The 21,849-nt window shown below is 35.6% G+C and overlaps 3 protein-coding genes across 4 annotated transcripts; all 3 read left to right on the top strand.

The window, feature by feature from the left end:
- The first annotated feature begins 549 nt into the window (after positions 1–549).
- On the top strand, positions 550–10,073 carry LOC110372882 (MORN repeat-containing protein 5). Of its 2 annotated transcripts, none has more exons than XM_064035593.1 (8): positions 550–711; positions 1,139–1,178; positions 1,716–1,793; positions 2,041–2,165; positions 2,591–2,777; positions 3,478–3,645; positions 8,748–8,952; positions 9,756–10,073. In XM_064035593.1, exons 2-8 carry the CDS (start codon positions 1,150–1,152, stop codon positions 9,987–9,989), a joined length of 1,026 nt encoding a protein of 341 aa, XP_063891663.1. In that variant the 5' UTR covers positions 550–711; positions 1,139–1,149; the 3' UTR covers positions 9,990–10,073. The 2 variants fall into 2 exon arrangements, with proteins under 2 accessions (XP_063891663.1, XP_063891664.1); XM_064035594.1 differs by lacking the exon at positions 9,756–10,073 and adding an exon at positions 9,295–9,518 and having other exon boundaries at positions 554–711.
- Positions 10,074–12,142: 2,069 nt separating this feature from the next.
- On the top strand, positions 12,143–15,733 carry LOC110372675 (MORN repeat-containing protein 5). The gene is made up of 8 exons (XM_064035678.1): positions 12,143–12,295; positions 12,448–12,490; positions 12,566–12,643; positions 12,985–13,109; positions 13,260–13,455; positions 14,753–14,920; positions 15,154–15,358; positions 15,594–15,733. The coding sequence occupies exons 2-8, from the start codon at positions 12,462–12,464 to the stop codon at positions 15,699–15,701; spliced, it is 909 nt and encodes a 302-aa protein (XP_063891748.1). The 5' UTR covers positions 12,143–12,295; positions 12,448–12,461; the 3' UTR covers positions 15,702–15,733.
- A 1,159-nt stretch (positions 15,734–16,892) lies between these two features.
- Positions 16,893–20,588, top strand: LOC110372985 (MORN repeat-containing protein 5). The gene is made up of 9 exons (XM_064035525.1): positions 16,893–17,060; positions 17,292–17,337; positions 17,419–17,496; positions 17,955–18,082; positions 18,434–18,629; positions 18,862–19,029; positions 19,375–19,585; positions 19,753–19,808; positions 20,362–20,588. Exons 2-9 carry the CDS (start codon positions 17,303–17,305, stop codon positions 20,402–20,404), a joined length of 915 nt encoding a protein of 304 aa, XP_063891595.1. The 5' UTR covers positions 16,893–17,060; positions 17,292–17,302; the 3' UTR covers positions 20,405–20,588.
- The last annotated feature ends 1,261 nt before the right edge of the window (positions 20,589–21,849 follow it).

The raw sequence follows: 21,849 nt of genomic DNA, 5'->3' as shown, positions 1-21,849 counted from the left end.
GAAAGTGATGCGATTATTTATTGGTAAGTTTTCACCAAATTTGAAATGCCTAACTTTTCGATAGACTTGAAAACACCGTAATTATTATCTTTTTCTGAATTAACTGACTCCATTCGACCTTTGCACGTTGTTGTCAAATAAGTGAGCTCTAAAGTTATAGTTAAAATACTTCTGATCAGGCATTACGGACTTTAGAATTAATGTGTTGAAAGTTAGTACAAATTTTTGACATCCATGTCGCGATTCAAAATTCCCGCCGAATCAACGGTAAAGTCATATGTCAAAATCTTGTCGAGCAGAGGGGTTAAACCTTTTTCTTCATGAACTTATGTCTATTTCTCCATTCAATGGGATATAAAATAAGTTTAAGAAAAGTATAACACATTACAATAGAAAGGTCATAATCTCCACGGAACTCATTCCTCTAGGTAGTTCTGTTTTTTCATTTGATCTATGGTAATGTAAATAATCAAAGAGTTTCTATTATGTCTGGCTGTCAGCGACTAGAAAGGCTTTAAATAAAGAAAACTAATCAAGATGGCTTGTTTATAAACAAAACTGATAACTGGAAATAAATATTTATACTTTACATTTTATGAACTATTAAGAATAAATATTATGTATTCAAGTTTTATAAAATGATGTGTATTGTTTTATAGAAAAGATACGGAGTAAAACTTTGGTTTATTTCTTTGGGATAAGCTTAGCAAGGTAAAACTCTGCGCCTATTTATTTTTAAGCATCAGGTAAATCAATGAGAAACTACATGAAGAACAAGTTTCCTTATTAAGGGTCAGAGGGTCGTCTTAGGGGCGCAAAGCCTTGCATAATCTCGATAATTGCACATACATACTCACCTACAATAATTTACAATATCCTATTTTTTTTACTTAGGAAGACTTGTAACCTTAAAAAAATATGCAGTTAAGTTAAATTAGTTTAAATACATAATACAATTTATTGAAATGTAAAACACAACAATGATTTCTGCTATTCTTATTTGTTTTACTAGCTGTTACCCAAGGACGCATGTTCCCTGTGAACCACTTTTCGCAGCCAGCTAAAAATAAACCTATGTTCATTCAGTAGTTTTGGGGTGAAAGCGTATTTCTAATATTAATTGGCGATTTATTTCCAGATTTCTGCACAATGTCGAGAAAGCCGAGCATGGGATCTAGGTAAGTTTAAAAATCCATCTGCTTAATTACAACAACATTAATAAGGTTTTAATTCACCCAGAAAATCAAGTAGCCAGTTCAGTTCATACAAAAGCTTTATTATTCAAACTGCAACAACTAATGGGAGTACACACGAACTGGCAAAGCATACAATCCGAAACAAACAAGGATATCAAATATAGAATGTAAATAAAGCTTGCCACAAACTTACAGTTTGGTAAGACTTAGCCAAAGTTTGGGCGTCTGCGCCGAAATAGGACGCACTTGTACCTATTTGCTTTGGCTCAGTTGCATTGCTTGCAGCTTAAGTTACCGTTATTAAGTACACTGGTGTTATACAGTTAATTATGTGTTTAATTTTATACTAGTTTATGCCCACAGTTTTACCTGTTTTAAACATCAAAATCACTCAAAGGCACCTAGCATGCATCTATAAAAATATTGTGCATGAACTTATTGACTGACACTTCTTCGCTGATCAAATTATATGCTCTTACGTCCTTTTTTCAAAGTGTTATTAATATCGATTGCTTTCAGCTATGTAACAGAGAAAAGACTATCACAATGGGAAGAGCTTATGAGGAAATTCTCTGAAGCTCATAAAGACACATGCAAGTAAGTAACACAATTATCGACACAAAGCTATTCACTACATTATTTCATAAATCTATAATCCTAGTGGAAATCTAAAAACTATTATAGGTGCCTGAACTATAAATATAGGTATACCTATTTAACTATACAGCGCGGGGTACGTTTTCCGCATCTTTTCATTTTCATAAACCACGCCATTACAATTACTTGTCCATTTCACGTGCGTGTTCAGAATGAATACTTTTTCTTTACCCTCAATTTGTTCCAGGGTAGCCTCAGTGGACATACCGCGCGTTGAACGGTCTACCAAATACTTCCCGACGGGATCACAGTATCAAGGCACGTGGGATGTGCTCGGAATGAGCGGTTTTGGAGAATATACTTTTCCTAATGGTGGGACATAATAATTTTATATTTTCCATTGAACGGTAAACAGGTGCTTTTGTCCTTATTTTGTCAATAACGTGATTTGCAAATAAATATTTATTTTTCGTTGTACTTTTATATACACTTTTATATAAGAATTGAGAACTAACCTATTGAACATTGACCATGATAGTTTAAGCCTTTTATCATCGTCTCAGCCGTAAAATTTCCACAGTAAAATTTTTAAAAAGGATCGATTGGAACAGGTCTTCGTCCTTTAACAACCATACAAAATCTAATCTAGTCCAGTATACAAACTCTGAAATTACCAACCCGCATAGAAGTTTAATACTTCTCCGTGTGAGACAAAGCCTGTGTCCTGCAGTAGGACAATCAAAAGGCTGATGGTCATGAACAAAGCTTCTATAACAATAATTAAATATATTAAACAGGTGTAACATATGAAGGTGACTTCCTAGAAGGTATGTTCCACGGCAAAGGTGAGCTTCGATACAGTGGCGGTGTATGCATACGAGGGAAATGGAACAAGGGAGAGCTGACGGAACGAACCCTGGTCTTCAACGACAGCGTGGAGTACTCTGAGAAGAATTGGAAGTACTGCTCTAAGCAAGATAGAAGGTATATAGTTTTTTTTATATTCTTCTTGTAGGTGTGATGTTGATATTGCCAACCGTTGAAAAAAAAATATAAGTATCTGTGGTTCTAAAACAAACTGGTTACCGAAAAAGTGTCAGTTAGTTACCCTGTGGTTAACCTGCTAGATAAAGGCTTCTTGTAATTTCTGCCAGATATGGCTATCCGATACAGTCTATCTGAAAGATAAGTTCCTGATAGGCTATCAGATATTTTATAAGTAATTGGAAGAACCGGCGATTAAAGTAATGGAGCCTTTTAAAGTTATTGTCATTGATTTCAAAATTACAATAAATATTTAAATTCAGTCGTAGTCGACGTTCATGTCAGTTAACTCACATTATTATTTCAAAAACACAATCCTACTAATTAACCTTTGTCATGAAGTTGCTAATTTAATATGTGCAAATGACTTGGGTGGAAAATTAACATTTTCTCGCACCAACTTTCATTCGAGGCAATTAAGAAGTTTTTTGAATTAATGATTACCATATACTCATGATTTATTCACCATTTACCTACATTTGCATAATCGATATTAGCAGGAATAGTTATTCTTACGCATTAGATTAAACCTTTAACTGCTATCGGTCCAAGAGACTATTGTGTGTAAGTGATAGTAATCTATGACATATTTAATGTTCAAAAAGTATCAATATTAATTATAAATTCCACCTTTTTACAGATTCGCGATAGAATATGACATAGAGCTGCAGCCTGCTGGCAAGTCTTACCTGACAGCCGATCAACCGACGAAGAAGATACCTTATGGATACTATGACAATGGGGAAGGGTTCTATGATCCTAAAACTGGAGTCATTTATAAGTATGACGATCTCTCTTCCATACACAGGTAAGCCATTGAATCTAGTACCATTAAAAAATATATTTTAATGACATATTGAAGGAAGAGGTTAAGCTAACTAAGATCTGCTACGAATAATTGTGTAAATAAAAGTTGATAGACAAAATTGAACTTAATTTGAATAGGTAGGTACATGTCTTTTTTGTTCAAATAGCTCATGTACATTTAAACTACAATAGGATAAAAATATAGAAAGCTCCTCGGTTCTGTCAAAAAAAGCCGACTTCCCAAACCATAACCTATGTATCCTTGGCTGTAAAACTTTTTCAACTTCAGTTTACTCATAGCAGAAAGTATCAAAATACAAATGTCTAAACCAGAGAGCAATGACCAGGTTATTGCTTGTCGTAACCACAATTCAGTTGGAAAACTAATCGTATTGAAGTCTGAGCAAATTACCGAACAATCAAGTTCCAATTATTCATATCGCTCTCCATAAACGTGGCACGACTTTAGCTTGACTGTGATGACGTCACAAGCAAGCGTGACTTCTAGGAAATCGTGGAACGAAAGTGGGAACAAGTACCCTTGACCCTTGTTTGTATATCCTTAAGAATTTCAAGCAAAATAATTTACATATTCCAAAATCTTCGGTTCATGCTCATGCATGACTTAAAATATCGTGCACAAGTTCAAAATAGACTCCTTACAAAATATTGGAAAATATTCACTGATACCGATACTCGGCCTTTCATAAAATATTCCAAATACGATTCAAGAGGGTTTTAACAAAGATAACTGACAAGAAAACATTTGAGAAACCCAAAGATTTTCCTGTTTGTACTTAACATTCTAAGAATACAAATTTTATCAAACAGTGGAAGGAAATCCTACATTCAATCATTTACAAAAGCCTTATTCCAGTTAACTTGTTATCTTTTTGCTCCAGACGTTCATACTCTTAAATATTTAAAATTTTCACCCAAACCAATAATTTATAATCATAATAAACAACAATATGGCTAACAACGAAAACCTCTAATCAAACCACATTAGCAACATCACACCGAAAAGCTAATTAATAGTTTGCATTAAATTTGAATTTATTGGAAATACTCAAATATCCCCAATAATTCATACCAGCTGTTACGCGTCAGTTCACCTGCATAATAAATAAGATACTCAGGCTTTAGACATTCGCGAATTTCATCTAAATAACTTCAATAATTTTGGAGTGAAAGCGAAACTATTCGAAGTTAAGGATATTCCAGCCGTGGCACTGAGGAACTTTACATTATTAGGCTCAGACTTCACCAACGCAAACACATGAAAATAAAACCAATAAAATTTTATAATTTAAACATCTCGTCTCTGCCCACTCAACGGTTGTTTAAAAACTTCCTCCGCTTTAGTGGAGTCTGGGCCTTTAGGTCCTTCGAAACACACCCCAATAGCCTTGTTAATTGGCGCCCCGCTACCTTTAACGTACTTTCTAATAAATTCATGGTTATTGCTAGAACCGAATACTAAAATAAAAATAACATACCCCAGTATTCATGCCATGGCTTTATGGTTTTTCGAAAAAGCTTTTAAGTACTTAATTGGCATAAGTACATTTTGCAAACTCCACAATGCGAGGAAGATCCGAATCGGCGACTAATTATATTCCATTGGGACATACATCAGAGGCTCACAAATACCTACCTACTCATCATAATAATGACTGTTCGGAAATGTTGATATCAACCTTCAAAGTAATAATTCATTAATTCCCGGAACCAATATTCATTTGAATATGTCTATTTATTTGAAAACGTACTTTCCTCTTTACATCAAAGCTGTCGCCTTCTAATCAATAACTGAGAAAGATAAATACCGACCTTTTATTAATCTTAGCTTGTTATTGCCATTGGTATCATTGAACATGTTTGGCAGTCGTTACGGGTAATCAGAGACCAGTAAGTTTGACAACCAGATTTTAACAAGGGCTATTGGGTTGCCCGGGTGGCTGGGTAAACTACTCAGCTGCATACGGTTAGTCTGGAATCCGACCCCAACATAGTTGGAAAAGAGGCTCGAGAGATGATGAGCTTGTATTTCATATTATTATATATATAGATGTAGTTACCAAACGCCACATAGATATAAAATATAAAAGTATTCATATAAACGTACCGCTAAGACGTAGAAATATTTATGCAGCTTACACCGTTATTGCTCGCCCTTTGTTTAGCCTTTCTTGAGACGTAATTCTTCGAATAAATAACAGAGAAAAATAGCAGCATTTTTATGCGATACTGTTGAGCTTTCATTTATCTTACCACTTTGTTGCACACGAATGTAATATTACAATAGCTGCCAGTCGTAATCTGAAGGGATGTCAAAACTGAAAAAAATATTTTGCCATTTTAGAACTGGATACAGAAATACTTATGCCCGTTTTCACCAACAACCTCTTACCGTTTCCCTATCTAAATGCTACTTTTAGTAAGGATCCCTCCCAATTTGACACCTACCTAAATTCATTTTCACCACACTTGTACATGGATCCCTTAAGTAAGTGACAGATTACTAGTTCTACAAACGATAATGCAAAGTCGATATTTTATCGATAAAATGATTTTTCTGTACTTCTTAAGAAATAAACGTCTATCGAGTATATATTACTAAAGCCTGTGAGTTTTTTTTCTTGTGATGTTATTTTAATTTAACTTAAACTACATTACGCTATGTTTTATGCAATAAAACAGTAAAGAGGTTTTCTATAGGTGAATTTTTACCTATGTCATTCGCGCGTTTGTCAAATTGACTGATGTGTATGTGTACATAGAGTGAGGTTAATTTTGGGTTTATTATTGTTGAATAGATAAGTTTATTTTGGCAGAGAAGAGAAAACGAGGATAAACCTTTCTTGCAGAAGAAAAAGACAAGCTAGTGAAATTGCTGACGTCTCATAGAGACACAATATTAAACAAAAAACGGATGGGACCACGAACGAAGCCAAAAACAAAGCTTGGATCCAGTCACAAATAGTTTTAATGCGACAGGAACCCTTTACAGGTAAATGTGAATAATATCTGTGTATAATAATATAGTGTATTAAGATATTGCCGTACAACTGTGTTCCTTGTTTTACTGTCGGCTTCATTGTATTTTTGTTCTCCATGAGTTGATGGATTTAAGTATGGGGTTAAAATTATATATTTATTTAGTTTCAGGTGGTGCGAGAATTGGAAAGACGTGTAAAAACATGCTGCGCCCAGCCCACCTCAAATTGAATTGGTGCAGGAGGATGATGATAATGTTTGGTACATCATATGAGGACTAATATTAAAATATTTGTTTACTATCTTTGTTTTAATTTACATAATTTATTATGTTCAATGTTAGCCTACTTCTTACCTCCAGAGGGTATCCCCTATCACCTAGGAGATAGGCTCCTCCATATTCACCATTTTCGAATCATTGGTATCTACTGCACTTTTGGTATTTGAGGCCTATTCAAACCTGAGCGATATTCGCTGCCGCTGTGGGTAGAGGTAGATACCGCGCCGGTTTCGCTCAGGTATTTAGTATCAAGTATAGTTACCGGCACGGATATTGAGCTCTCGGCGGAAAAGTGGGGATCGCTTTGCGCACTGTACACAAGGCAATAAACCAATAAATGGCTTCTGCGCAGGTGAAGGTCAGGGCTCAATATCCGTGCCGATAACTATTACGCGGCTAGAGCGACCTGAGCGATATCCACTGCCGCTGTGGGTAGAAGTACATACCGCGCGGCAGCAGCGGCATGCATCCCGAACATCAACAGTAATATTAACGCATACCCACTGGGTTTTCTCTGTCGCAGGTGGTAGCGAATACCGCTTAGGTCTGAACAGTCATATTACCGCATACCCACAGGGTTTTCTCTGCCGTAGACGGTAGCGAATACCGCTTAGGTCTGAATAGGCCTATAGTTGTCCCGGCCACCGCGAAACTACATCAGTGATTACCAGATTTGCATCTGTTATGGTCTGTATATTTATGGACATGCAGGACTTCCTATTTTTGAATAATTCAGCGACATCACGACCTAGCAAGTGCATTCATAGCAAGTGATAACCTATAATCTTATAAAAAAGTCATGATCATCGTACTTTTTTCTCAGACATCTGCTCTTTCACGTAAGATAGGTACGTGGTCTTCTAATGATTATTATTTTACATATCCACAACCTCCACAGCTTCTAAACTTTCTAAAAGTTTACGTTTCATTTTTTTTTTGCTTTTTAAACATGGTATTTTTGGTGTTACATAACATATAAAGGTACATTTCACTATCCATCGCCAGAAACGGTTCAAAATATGTTTGTATTCTGTAATGATAATGATAGGAGTTGTTTAAGCAGGCATCAATCGGGCTCCCAAGTTTAAGTGAAATTTTTAGGTTAAAATTGACACCTAGGCTTTGGTGAAAATGAAATTCTTATTAAGTGTTCCGTAAATGCTCCCTAAATTTAGGTATTCGTTGGTGAAAACGGGCATTAATGTATAAGTCTCGTGAGTTAGATCTATCTCTATATAATTTGACAGAATAGTTATATTCAATAAAACTTTTATCATATAACATAAACACCGTACTTAAACTTTGGGTTCCCCAAGGCACTGTCTTGGGACCCATTTTTTCGTGGAAATGAGACGAGAGTCCGTGGCCGTGTCGTTTGTGACAATTAGGCCATCACGGGACACATTACACGCCACCCACGTTGTGTGGGCACTGAATATGTTGTAATTACCTCGACTCTTGTATGTAAGGCTACACTAATGGCATTAGATAACAAAAACATTAGGATCGCCAGTAAACGCGGTAAACATTCGCGAAGTACAGGTTATTGAGAATTTATTTGACTAATATGAAAGTACTGTTACTCAAGCTAAGCGAAAAATGAAATTATTAGCTAGTTGCAAAATGTATAATGGACCTTCTCCCTTTATCTATCCTCATAAGGCAAACTTTCATTCTTATATTTTGGTAATAAGAAAGTTTTAGGTATATCTATGTACGTGTATTTTCTTCCCCAATTTTTTAAATAAGACTAAACTTGGAAAACCAGAAACAAAGCTTACGAAGATAACGATAAAACCATCTCCCATTTTTACACATTTCAGATCCCCATTAAAGGCTGAGCATACATGGATTATAGAGAACTGTCGCAAAAACCCCGAAGAGCCTTTAGGGGCTCGTCAGAATTTGTACGAGGAGTTTACAGAGCCTCATCTGCGGAAACGCGAACCTCCACCTCCTGCAGCTGGTATTAAGAACGCCATGACCTTCTTCAGGTCACAATCCATTTTTGAGGAGGATTTCGACTTCGTAAGTACAAATTTTTCTTGACAAATACCCAAAAATCTTTACTCCTGCTGAAACTTAAATAAGTTATTTGAGTATCTTAACTAATATTAGGAATGCGGATGTGTGTCTATTTTTTATCTCTTGCTTTCACCGTAAAATTGCTGAACAAATCTTTGGCAAGGCGATAGGTGGAGAGTGAAGCTACATTAGCGTGGACTAAATCTATACTTGATCTGAAAGGTCACATTATTAATCAAAGGGATTTACGACAAAACAATATGATCTAGTATATTATAGATACACCAGTATACTTATGATACTTAGTATTGAGAGAATATGATGACATAACACTCTTGTCTTCAGAAACGCCATCGTGCGCCGAAATTTTTCAATGTCGGCTCGCCATCAGACAGTTCTTCTAGTAACGACAATTAACCAAAGCTTATCATTAATTTGTGTCAAGAGTACTTTATGGGAAGATGTTTTCTTTTCGTTATAATAAGAGAAGTTTATTTTTATTTGTTTAGCTCTTATGAATTAATGCTTAGTGTTTAAAGATGTGATTAAAGTTTGAGTTTTTCATTTTATTATGTCTTTTATTTAAACTAGATAGAATTTACTTTTACATTGGACAATTTGATTGAATTGATCATGTTTATTTGTAGCTGATTCAGAACATCATGTACCTCAGCACAAAGACAATGAGATACCTAAATCTGTTTATTAAACACACGTTTTTTTTAAGTCTCTTAAAGCCAATTTTCTCGATTACATTAAAATTTATCCATTAAGATCGCGTGCAACCTTTTCTGTTTGGTCCACAGTCCCCCGAACATTCCCTACACGGATTCTACGACCCCTCGCAAGTTTTCGCGAAGAGCCAACAGTTTACCTTTCATAAACCATACATATTCTACCACGGACCTAAAGATCGATCTATGGAGTTTGAAGCATATAGCAAAGATGCTAACGATAATGCAGAGTTTAGGGACTCGAGTGACTCCGAAATAGTAGGGTCGACAATGGATTTTGGCAGTGTTTCGAGCGATCCAAGTTAACATAAATTTGAGAAAATGCTTGCATCTTTTTGTGTCAAAAAGAGAAAATCCGCTAAATTGTTATGTTTCATTAATTTCGACTTGAAACTATAAAAAGGTTTTCTCCGTAATTTGTTTTTCTATTCATCGCTGTAACATTTTAAAGTAGTACCTTGTAAACTATAATAAACCCAGGAGTAACTAAAGAGGTTGGTAACCAGTACAGTTTTTAAACCTTACCGCATACTCCTCTTTGTGTCTATTGACATCATAGATATAATATGGCTTATGTTTAACTGATCACCAGATATAGTAACAAACAGCAGACAAAAATAGTAAATGATCACCAAAATGAAACTCGCATTTTAATGTAAAACTATCACCAAAGTTTTAACACTTTGCTATCCTATTTAAGTGAAATTACTCCAAAATAAATCATGCGTAAGCCAAAAATAGTAAATGATCACCAAAATTAAACCACCATTTTAAAGTAAGATTATAACCAAAGTTTTTAAATTCTGCTATCCTATTTAAGCAAAATGAGTCCAAAAAAATCATTGTTATCCCAAAAGTAGTAAATGATCACCAAAAGTAGTAAATGATCATCAAAAAAGTTTTTACATCTTGCTATCCTGTTTAAGTAAACTGACTCCAAAAAAATAAGTTCGGCCTGATAAAATAAATGTAACTAGCGTGGAAAATTGTCTATTGCATGCCTCTAAACAGTGCGATAAGAGTGTATTGAGAAACACATTCTTCTTCTTCTTTCTTCTGCCCTGTTCCCAATTTTACTTGGTGTCGGCGCAATATGTCATTTTCTTCCATTTTCCCCTGTCACTCGTCATACTGACACTCACGCATGCATTGCAAGCCGGACACATAACTTAATAATAATATGGCATCATAATACTTTATTTGGTAATAAGCCTACATTTTATGGCAATCACAGTGACTTATTTAGGCAACAATAATACATTAATTTGGTCGTCAAGAGTTGGTGATCATTTACTAAATTTGGTGGTCGAATACAATTTAAAGTGAAGTCGTGACTAAAATAGCTGGTACTATTACATTTTTAGACTTTATTTTTCTGGTGTTCAGTAGATATTTCTGGTTGCAAAACTTAGGGTATCAAAGCATTTTATGGTGGTCATTATATTTGTTCCCATATAATATTACTAAACAAGATTGCGCACGCTCAAAATATATATTTACGAAAATGAACTCTATTCTAACGCAATAAGGTACTAAATTGGTTGCATAATACACAGAGGCAAATCCGAGCCGAGAGGGATAGTTCGAACGGAGGCTGTTTGTCTCTTTCTAACACCTTGCCAGCATAAAAAAATGTTGTGATCAAAAGTTTTGTCTTCCCAAAAAACAATTGAATCACTTATATTTTTATCTTATTTTAACAATTGTAAGTCAACAAATTAGTAACAATCGCATTAATTTATTCGTATTTATTATTAAAACATAAACAACATAAATTTTTATTTTACTTTTTTTTTATTTTCTAGCGGTAACCCTGAACATTCTTGGCGCGTAATCAGCATTTAAAATTTTGTTTATATTTTTTTATATAAAATCAATTTAAACTATTAAAATGTGAAAAAGTGTTGCGTTTCTACTTGCAAAAGTGAATCCTGTGGTGATTGCAATATATCGTTCCACAGGTTAGCTAATAATAACATTTTCGTAAACCAAACAACTAGGGTGCCCATGAATTCTTGTAACGAGTCAAAATATGGGTGATGGATTTTAAAACTGTTGTACTATTGTTATAGCTTCCCAAAAAATTAAGAAAGGCGACATAAATGGCTCAGCAGTCTATATATGAAGTAGAAATACAAAAAAAACAGTCTTCACTTCGAATCTTCCTGCTTTTATACTGCTAATTTCGGCTAATTATTAAAAGCCTTTATTAGTATCTTAAGGTCACAAACTGCGTAAGTTAAAACTTCAATACTAATCTGTGTTTAATAATCTTAGCAAATTCGGATTTGTCTCACATAGCTTAATCTCATAGTCACCCTATTAGAAAGGGACAGACAGCCTCCGTACTAACTGTTTCACTCGGCTCGTTTTTTGGGTTTATATGCGCAGTCCTGTTTACTAATATTATGTCTATGATTGACATTTACAAAATACAGAAGAATATTTTAGATGTCATTTTTATTTAGTGGAAAGGAAACTTTATTTATACTTTTTTATTTTTCTAATATGTTTACCTCGTCTTAAACGTTTATAAAATTCATTGTATATTTTCGTAATTTTGACACGAAAAATTTAACACTGTGGTTTAAAGTTTAAAAGGGTGCAACAAGGTAAGTCTCTCGAAATTACGAATGCGTGCTCAAATATACATGTATTAAATATAAATAGATTTTAATGAATGAAGACTGCACTTCATGTCCTTAAATATCAAATAAACCTATCTATATATAAGGATCACCCTCATTTTCTCTGTCTTTTACAGAGTTTTTCAGTATAATGTTGCCGAAATCAAAATCGGGAACTACGTAAGTCTTGTCTATAAATATTTGATTCCTTTCCGGGCTTATCATAAACACTTTTAATTTTTAACCAACTTTCAGCTTTATCTCGGGAACACATATATCGCAATGGGAAGATAAGATGAAAAGGTTTACTCGGAAGAATATGGACAAATGCAAGTTAGTTTTCAAATAGTATATGTATATAAATTACATTGCCTCTGAGACAAATGATACCTTCAGGTACTGAATTATGATCTAGTTTAAAGTGAAAGAGAAGGAAAATTTAAAATAGCTCTCGTCTTCTATTCGAGTAGTCTGTAATTCTATCACTTTAAAATGGGCATTCATCAAATGATTATTCTGCGTACTTATCATTGTCAAAAATCCACTTATATTCCTTCTAGAGCCTTTTCAAACAACTGCGGATTTGTTTACCTTTAAGTCCTTGCCGGTATAGCACCGGCACAGGGTTTTGAAGCCAGGCTTTTTTGTGGTATTTATTCTCTATTTGCTCACAGATCACAGCCACTAGAATTTCCTCGAACAGCACAAGTAACGAAGGAGTTCCCAACGGGCACTGTTTATGAGGGGGAGTATGATCAATTTGACATGAATGGTTATGGAGAATTTACATTCGCTAGTGGTAAGGTGACTCCAGTTCTAGCTCAACCGTTTCCCAACTATGTTGGGGTCGGCTTCTAGTTTAACCGTATTCTGCTCAATACCAATGTTTTATGTGAAGCCTGCCTTTTCGCGATCGCAATATCATTCAATTAATGATTATTTTTTGTAGGTGTTAAATATGTAGGGTCGTTCGAAAATGGTTTGTTTCACGGAAGAGGTGAACTAATATTCCCGCATGACAATGAAGTGGCAGTCATTCGGGGTAGGTTTCATAAAGGTGTTATGACTGAGAGGACTCTGCACTTTGATGATATATTGGACTACCGGGAGAGAGACTGGAAGTATTGCACGATGCCTGATAGAAGGTAAAATATTTTCTTTAATTGTTTTTTTTTGACAGTGATAAACTATTTTTTTTTTATAACAGGGATCTTTTCTCTCGAAATTTATAGCCACAAGTCAGTAACTAACCCACCCATATCAATTTCTGTAATAGGACCGTAAATCGGTGTTGGTATGTATGTCGGATTTTTAAAAGCCCCTGTATAATAGAGATTGTTGACAAAAAAGAAACCTTTTTCTCGTTTTGACAGCACGACGTATAATCTGTATACAAGACCAAAGTTCCGAGGTTGGAGCCCCGAAAGACCCGAAAGTTGTACAACCCCGCAGGAACATTTTCCAAATTGAATGCGAAATTAGATTATAATCTAGGACTCGTTACGCTTCGCATTGTCCGTGAATTTGCTTCGATATCGTACAAAGTGCACTTAAACTTAATTAAACTGGTTTTCAGATATTATGAACAAAATAGAAGCAACAACTAACAGCTTCTGTAGATTGGACGGCTTTGTTAGGTGCACGTACGCAATTTGCGTTGATCACATTCATTCGTATGGTTGTAATAATTAATACTTACCTGATGTTAAAATACTTTATTTATTTCAGTCAGGGAAACTTCAATTATCATAAATCCGTACATTGCACAAAGTACGATTCTTCTTCTTCTTTCGTGTTGATGACATGTCTTATAGTCAGACTACAGTACAGTATAATCGTAGGTACTACAAAGTACGATTATAGCTGCAGAAAGAGTTTCACCTTGAAATATTGGCATTAAAAATCTCAATTGTCGTATTTAGTAACGACCAAAATAATTTTAGTTGTAACCCAATGGGCAACGCAATTACCTAAGAAAATTACAATTAATTCTGTAAACAACCGTTTTATTTGCGTAATAACGATATAACCGGCAAATTACATCTCATCCCGTTGGGTACGTACAAAAATGGCGGTAATGAATTGCGCGCCAAAAACATTTCCCGCGTATTTTTACCTTAACTCACACTAATCGCCTATCATAACGATTTGTTTTACTTATACGGATTTTTACCCGAAAAATACCGTTTATTCTAATGAGGATAAATGATGAGACAACCTTTTTGTTATATTTAATTCTTTGTCAGCAGAATGCCTGAAAAGAGGGTTAGGTATTATGTGAGTTTAGCAAATTGAGGATCCTTTCTTTAGTGACACGGTAGGATTAAATTCGATAACGCAAAAGATTCTTATATTGCTATAAAGTCCTACACAAAACTTCATCCGATTTTCTTTAGTTTTAGACAAAAGAGTTGCTATGACATCAGTATATAATATTTTCAGATTTGCAATAGAATACATAGAAAAGCTGAAGCCTGGTGGCAATTCCTACCTCACTGCCGAACAGCCCACGAAAGAGATACCTGAGGGTTTCTACGATACTGGAAATGGGTTCTTCGATCCAGTACAGAAAGTCGTTTTTAAATATCATGACCTTTCAGCAATCAAGAGGTAAGTTTCAGAATAAAGATCATCAAGGTGCAAATCATCCTTAAATACTAATATTATAAATGCTCTGGAGGCAAGAAGTACCATGGAGATGATGCTGACTATTTGAACCGTTTGTGGGAACTGAATCCCTTTAGGACTTGAGTAAAAAATGAGAATAGAAACCTAACTCAAAATAGCCAGACATACCATAACTATGTATAACCGATGATGAAATACATTTTGCTTACTTTTAGGGCTCCATCAATTCGTGAGCAGGAATGGATAATGAAGAACTGTCGCAGAGGTACCATAGAGCCTCTTGGGGCCCGTTCGGACCTTTACGAGCGTTGGACTTATCCTATATTGAAGGCAGGAGCCAGCCCAGCACCGGCAGCAGCTGGGACAAGACAAGCCCCGATAAATATTTCCAGGAAACCATCGATTTTCGAATACGATGGCGTAAGCATTCCTTTACAAACCTAAACTAGTATCTCGATTTCGTATCAAAATATCTTACATTGATTTGAAGCTTTTTTATTGGACTCAAGAAAGATATTTTCGCGAGTATAGGTAACAAGCGTACATAGTGGAAAATAATCCACTAACATTATGAATTATTACCTTACTAATCCGCTAGTACGTAATATTCAATCAATGGTGAGGCTGCTTCATTATATTTTTCTTTTATTTTCAGCCAGATGATGATGAGTCACGTCCACTTTTCTACGACTTTTCCGCGTTTGCATCCCGTTTCCCAGACGCTTCAAGCGAGAAACTTTCGAGAAGGCCTGTACGATATTAAACGTAAAAGTCTTCTTGTTATTGGGTTACAGCTACTGAAGATTTACTTCTGTTTAAAAGATACCTTTTTAATTGCCATATAGAACAAAACTGTAAAATCATGCATACACATAGTGCCTTAGTTAGAGCAAAATATTTACAAATGCACTGTTAGTAACGTTACAGTGCATCTATTTTTATTATTTTTTACACCTTTGTATTTTTGATAATTTTATCTTTTTTATAGAGTTTTTATATTTTATTTTTTTAGAGAGCGTCTATAAACTGTTTTAAGTAAACATGTTTTTTATTATATACATACTTCCTAATTATCTCTTGAATTATAATGCTTCACGTAAAGCAAGCTGATGATAACAGTCGTTCAACAGAAGTCTATTATCATGTCCATAGTGATGCTACTTAGGCTTTTCTGCTTTCATAGGAGAGAACTAGTTTTATATACCTAATTGAAAAAGAATTTGCCAAAATAAGCTTAGCCTTGGTACCATGTCATGCTATGGCTCATTAGGCTGCTGTGTCTCTTAGAAACAAGGATAAAGAAACTACTTTCCGTCGCAAAAGCAGCTAGGCTCCATCGCTAAGACGAATAGCTGCCCACACCATGATTGTCCTGCTTTGGTATAAGTTGACTTCAGGAGAGTACCGTAGAACATCCTATGTTCTTCAAATCATCGTGAATGCAGATGGCACCTAAACCGGGTCCCATCGGTGAACACCACTAAATACCATTGAAGAACGATGCTGTAAAATATCATTTTTTATATTTTCCTCCACTTCCTCACGCATCTCTGTAAAAATAACCATAAAGGCTCCAGCAGACCGAATGCGTATGCGTAGACGTAAGCGTAGCCACGCGCGTAGTTACGGCGTAACCATGAGTTGTAATGTATGGAAATGTATGAGACAGGCCACACCGCTTGCGTCACGACGTGCACGTCTACGTTACGCAAGCGGTGTGGCCTGTCTCATACATTTCCATACATTACAACTCATGGTTACGCCGTAACTACGCGCGTGACTACGACGTGGTTACGCATACGCATCCGGTCTGCTGGAGCCTTAAATCGAGGAGAAAGGTTGTCTCTGGGCTGACAATGATCGTTATTTTGGAATGTTACTGAATACCTTACCTACCTTCGTCTGATTTTGAATTCAGAATAGCGTCAGCAAAAATATGCTGTCATACTGACAAGGGTTATGGACGAGTCAAAACGTTTGTATGAACTTTACAAACTTTAGTGTAAATAATATCATTTGAAATATTTGTTTTCAGGTTTTATAGTAGGTATATTATATTGAAAAAATACTTTACTCTGCGAAACGTTGATATAACTTTTCTGAATATCTTAACAGGGAGAAGGTAAGTTAATTTTCTTCAACTCCTTTTTGTACAAATATCTTAAATATCGTAGACTATCCATTTCATATCTTAAATACTTCATCTGGTTTAACCCAGGACCAGGTTGTCAGGTATTTCTCTAACTGTAATGATAAGGGGTAGTTGAAAGCAAAATTTTATTTTGAAAATATATAAGAATAGTTTTAGCGAGACACAATATTTATTTTATCGTAGTTTTTTGTATTTTTGCAGTATTCTACGACATGGCGACAGGTAGGAAGGGAAGTTATGGTACCACGTAAGTAAACTAATTTAAATTAATCATATTACACTTTGAAATAATAGTTAAAACTGCAAATAATCAAATTATTCGTTTCAGCTACGTCAAAGCTACGCACGTTTCCCAGTGGCAAAGCCTAATGAGGGATTTTACTCGTGCACGTGAAATTAAATGCCAGTAAGTATTAACGCAATACTTTTTACACTACTACAGTAAGTTGTAGATAGTACACACAGCAAATACTAAGCCAATATCCTCTCGTCCCATATTTGACGAAGATGATATCAATGGAACGTGATTTGGTCCTAGTACGACCACGTTGTTCAATGTTCACTTTCAATAGAGGCTATTACACTTTAAGCTAGAAACTGTAATATTAATTGATACTTAAAATACTGATTATTTTTTGAGAGCATATTTTAAAGAAATAAAGAACAAATTAAATAAACAAATAAATGAAAATAATACAGCATCCTGCATCCTCGAGCCTCGATTTATTGTCTTGCGAAATATAAAATACATATGTATTTTCCCTAACATATTATGTCATGGATTTCGGCATAGTAACGCCTGATTCCAGAACTTATCTTTATTGTTTTTATTTATTAGCAACCTAAGGTTCCTTATGTTTATAGAGCAGCACCACTGGATGTAACGACCCGCTCTCGACGCATGATCAAGGATTTCAGCACTGGCTCCAATTATGAAGGCGAGTTTGACTATATGGGCATGAATGGCTATGGAGAGTATACATTTCCCAATGGTAAGGACTGCACTCTGGATGTTTCTAAAGGTGCCAATAGGCGCATGCGCTGATCACACACATCTTAAAAAAAAAAGTATTAATAAACTAGTATTTAATTCGAACTTGATTTACTTAATCTACGAATAGATAGAGACCATGCATGGCCTCAATACAAAATAGGTTACCACCAATGTCGGGCACAGGATCCAAGGTATCGGTGGTCAGGGACCAGAAACAGAAAACTCCTCACAATACGCGCCGTATCAAACCGCCTTCTGAATCAGTCCCTTGATCCACGCGCCTAACGAGAGCCTCATGAGGTTGGTCGAGGTTCTTGGCTTGGCTATTAACGTCAAATAACTTTTGTAGGAGTCCGCTATGAAGGCAGTTTCAAGGACGGACGTATGCACGGCAAAGGCTCCCTGTGCTATGCTACCGAGGTCGGTACATGCGTTATTCGTGGCAAGTTCCATCACGGCATCATGGTCGAGAGGTCACTGCTCTTCTCCGATACCCTGGAGCATAATGAGGACAATTGGAAGTACTGCTTGATGCCTGATAGAAGGTACTTATACTATTTACTTTTGAAGAGTTTTACTTTGATACTTGCCATTTAAAAGCACCTTATTTAAGTAATAAATTTCTTTAACTTGAATTTATGTGGTGACTGTCTACATACTTCGGAAACAAATTAGGCGTTGCTCTTATTTTCTCAGCATTCAATTCTCATACCTATATTACATTAGTGTACCTACTTTAAAAGGATCCTATTTTATTATCTTTTTTTAAATTGACAGATTTGCCGTAGAATACGACATAGATTTGATGCCAGCTGGCAAATCATTCCTGACTGCCGATCAACCTACAAAAGAGATACCCCCGGGTTATTATGACACGGGCGATGGCTTCTACAATCCAATAACTAAAGTCATATGCAAGTATGAGGATCTCAGTGCCATTACGAGGTAAGGGAATTTCACATACCTGCCAAAAGTGTGTTAAAAGGTCTACACTGCAGTCAAATATAAAAGCTACTTTTGCCTTCGAAATAAAAGCTACTTTTACTTATTTATACAATCTCTGTATCTGGCAATTAGCTTCTTGGAACACTGGTGTCAGTCAATATACCTTTTCTTCTTAGCACAAATGCATGATTAATGAGGCGCTACGATTCGCCAAGAGAAACGTTCTGTTTTTTTTTTATTATTATTGAAATAGGTGGCTTTAATCTGGACTGTTACGTCATATAGGTACTGTGTTCATTCTTCAATGAGTGACAGGTTTTACTCTTACTCACTCCTTTCCTTCAGAGCCCCATCAGAGCGTGAGCAGCAATGGATACTAGATAACTGTCGCATTGGTACTGAGACCCCTCTAGGTGCTCGGATGGACCTGTACGAGCGATGGTTGGAGCCGGCCTGGATCCTGGCGCCTCAACCGCCTCCGGCTGCTGGCATCAAGACCTCTACTATGACTTCCTTCAAGCGACAATCTATAATAAGTACTTCTGAGTTCGACTATGTGAGTGTTATTGGGTCATTTCTGTTAATTTCTATCATCTTTCTTTCGCTCGAAGCTTGAATTTCAGATTCTGGCCTAACAAAATATATATTTTAAAACAGCTTTTACGCGAGTACCAATTGCCTGTGATTATTTATTTTCAATAATTTTACTTTTTTAACACACAGGACAAGAAGCCAGCATTCTACGACGCTGCAAAGACTGCTAATTTGGAAGAATTTATGTATGTCAACCACCTACTTACCTTATAACTTTCAACTTATCTACATTTTAACTTTCAATTATCCTTTTAATTCTTAACCGATCTATTAAGGTAGAATTCTGTGGGTCGCGGCTGACGCAGCCGCGCGCGGCTTGCGACAGTCGTCGGCCGCGCGCGACTGTCGCGAGCCTCGGCAGCGGTTCCATACATTTTCATAATATGTTGACTATTGTCTCGCGCGGCCGACGACTGTCGTAAGCCGCGCGCGGCTGTCGTAGCCGCTATCCACGGAATTCTACCTTTATCTCTATCTGTTCGTTACGCTTTCAAAACAAAACAGTTCACTTATTTTTCTCCGTTTTCCCAACTTTTCCTTCCTTCCATCTTTGTATTAAGCATCTGAGTGAGTAGGTATAGGTAATTTTGAACTGAATATCACCATGACCATAACCTGTTGGGATGAAGATAATTGAGTGGAATATTTACATAGATATTTGAAAACAACCTAGTAATAAGAATTATACCAATATAATAGGCTTAATTCATATAATAAAACTTTTGTCCTCCTTTTCAGGCCCAAGCGTAGATTCAGGCTCGCTCATGATAATATCGGATAGAAGATTATATTTTTTTCACGGAAGTAGGTAGATACGTACCTGTTTTAAACCTGTTTTATAAAATTAAGTATTTCAGTTTATTTCGCAATCGTTTCTAAAATATTATTACATTGATTATTCTGTTAAAATTATTTTCTTAATTTTATTGAAACGAATCATTGTTGAATCAATATTGCTTAATATTTAATCTTTTTTAGGGTTCCGTAGCCAAAATGGCAAAAACGGAACCCTTATAGTTTCGTCATGTCCGTCTGTCCGTCTGTCCGTCTGTCCGTCTGTCACAGCCGATTTACTCGGAAACTATAAGTACTACAGTGATGAAATTTGATGGGAATATGTGTTGTATGAACCGCTACAAAAATATGACACTAAATAGTAAAAAAAAGAATTGGGGGTGGGGCCCCCCATACATGTAACTGAGGGATGAAATTTTTTTTTCGATGTACATACCCGTGTGGGTATCAATGGAAAGGTCTTTTAAAATGATATAAAGTTTTCTAAAAAACATTTTTCTTAAAGTGAACGGTTTTTGAGATATCAGCTCTCAAAGTCGTAAAAAGTATGTCCCCCCCCCTCTATTTTTATAACTACGGGGTATAAAATTCTAAAAAAAATAGAGGTGATGCATGCTAATTAACTCTTTCAACGATTTTTGGTTTGATCAAAGTATCTCTTATAGTTTTTGAGATAGGTTGATTTAACTGTAATTTACGGAACCCTTCGTGCACGAGTCCGACTCGCACTTGGCCGGTTTTTTTATATTTAATCTAGATTTCTAACGAGTTGTGTCTAATGTTTTTAATTAATATCTATTGCTTTGCTAATCAGGGCTAATTAATTAATTGATTGATGCACTCATAGTGTTTCGTGTTTCTCTTTTTTATTAATAAAGATACATTTGACTTTATGGGTGTTTTTATTTTTCTAATATGACTTGGTATAAATTTACTTAATTTCGTTTCTGTTGACCTGACATTCGAGAAGTCGCGGTCTATAAGTCGTGACGGCATCCCATGTTTACACTTATTTTCTAAAACTTAATTAAAAACACCAAGTCTCACGGCTGCAAAGTTCATAGATAGGTACCTATATACCTATTCTTTTGAAACGAGTAGGTTCCAATTTGCGTTCACAAGCGTAAGTTATTATAATCTAATTAGTTTAATTCAAAGAAACATTGGGTATCAGTTTCCACCCATTTTCCACCACGTTTCCACCCATTTTCCACCACGTTTCCACCGTTTCAGAAGCAGCGCTTTTTCGCTCTACATAGACAAAAAAAGGTTATCATCATAGAGTATAGTAATATACATTTACCTATATCTGGAATCATCTCGTTTAAGCATGTTTAAGGCAATAATTAAAATCCCTGATAAAACATAGCCCTTATTCGGCACTAACAATTTAGCTTTCTAGCAGTGAAGGAATTACTCATGCACATAAAC

Source organism: Helicoverpa armigera, chromosome 7, assembly GCF_030705265.1.
Source record: "Helicoverpa armigera isolate CAAS_96S chromosome 7, ASM3070526v1, whole genome shotgun sequence".
In the NCBI taxonomy this organism is placed as follows: Eukaryota; Metazoa; Arthropoda; class Insecta; order Lepidoptera; family Noctuidae; genus Helicoverpa; species Helicoverpa armigera.
The sequence above is the reverse complement of the archived record's forward strand: the minus strand, read 5'-3'. Positions and strand labels throughout refer to the sequence as shown.

Bases quoted from the DNA above. Each gene is read 5' to 3' on its own strand.
- LOC110372675 (XM_064035678.1), top strand. From the start codon at position 12,462: ATGTTGCCGAAATCAAAATCGGGAACTAC. The intron at 14,921-15,153 runs GTAAGTTTCAGA...GCTTACTTTTAG, and splicing joins GACCTTTCAGCAATCAAGAG to GGCTCCATCAATTCGTGAGC. The intron at 15,359-15,593 runs GTAAGCATTCCT...TTTTATTTTCAG, and splicing joins CGATTTTCGAATACGATGGC to CCAGATGATGATGAGTCACG.
- LOC110372985 (XM_064035525.1), top strand. From the start codon at position 17,303: ATGGCGACAGGTAGGAAGGGAAGTTATGGTACCAC. The intron at 17,338-17,418 runs GTAAGTAAACTA...TATTCGTTTCAG, and splicing joins AAGGGAAGTTATGGTACCAC to CTACGTCAAAGCTACGCACG. The intron at 19,030-19,374 runs GTAAGGGAATTT...CCTTTCCTTCAG, and splicing joins GATCTCAGTGCCATTACGAG to AGCCCCATCAGAGCGTGAGC.
- LOC110372882 (XM_064035593.1), top strand. From the start codon at position 1,150: ATGTCGAGAAAGCCGAGCATGGGATCTAG. The intron at 2,166-2,590 runs GTGGGACATAAT...TATATTAAACAG, and splicing joins AGAATATACTTTTCCTAATG to GTGTAACATATGAAGGTGAC. The intron at 8,953-9,755 runs GTAAGTACAAAT...TTTGGTCCACAG, and splicing joins TTGAGGAGGATTTCGACTTC to TCCCCCGAACATTCCCTACA.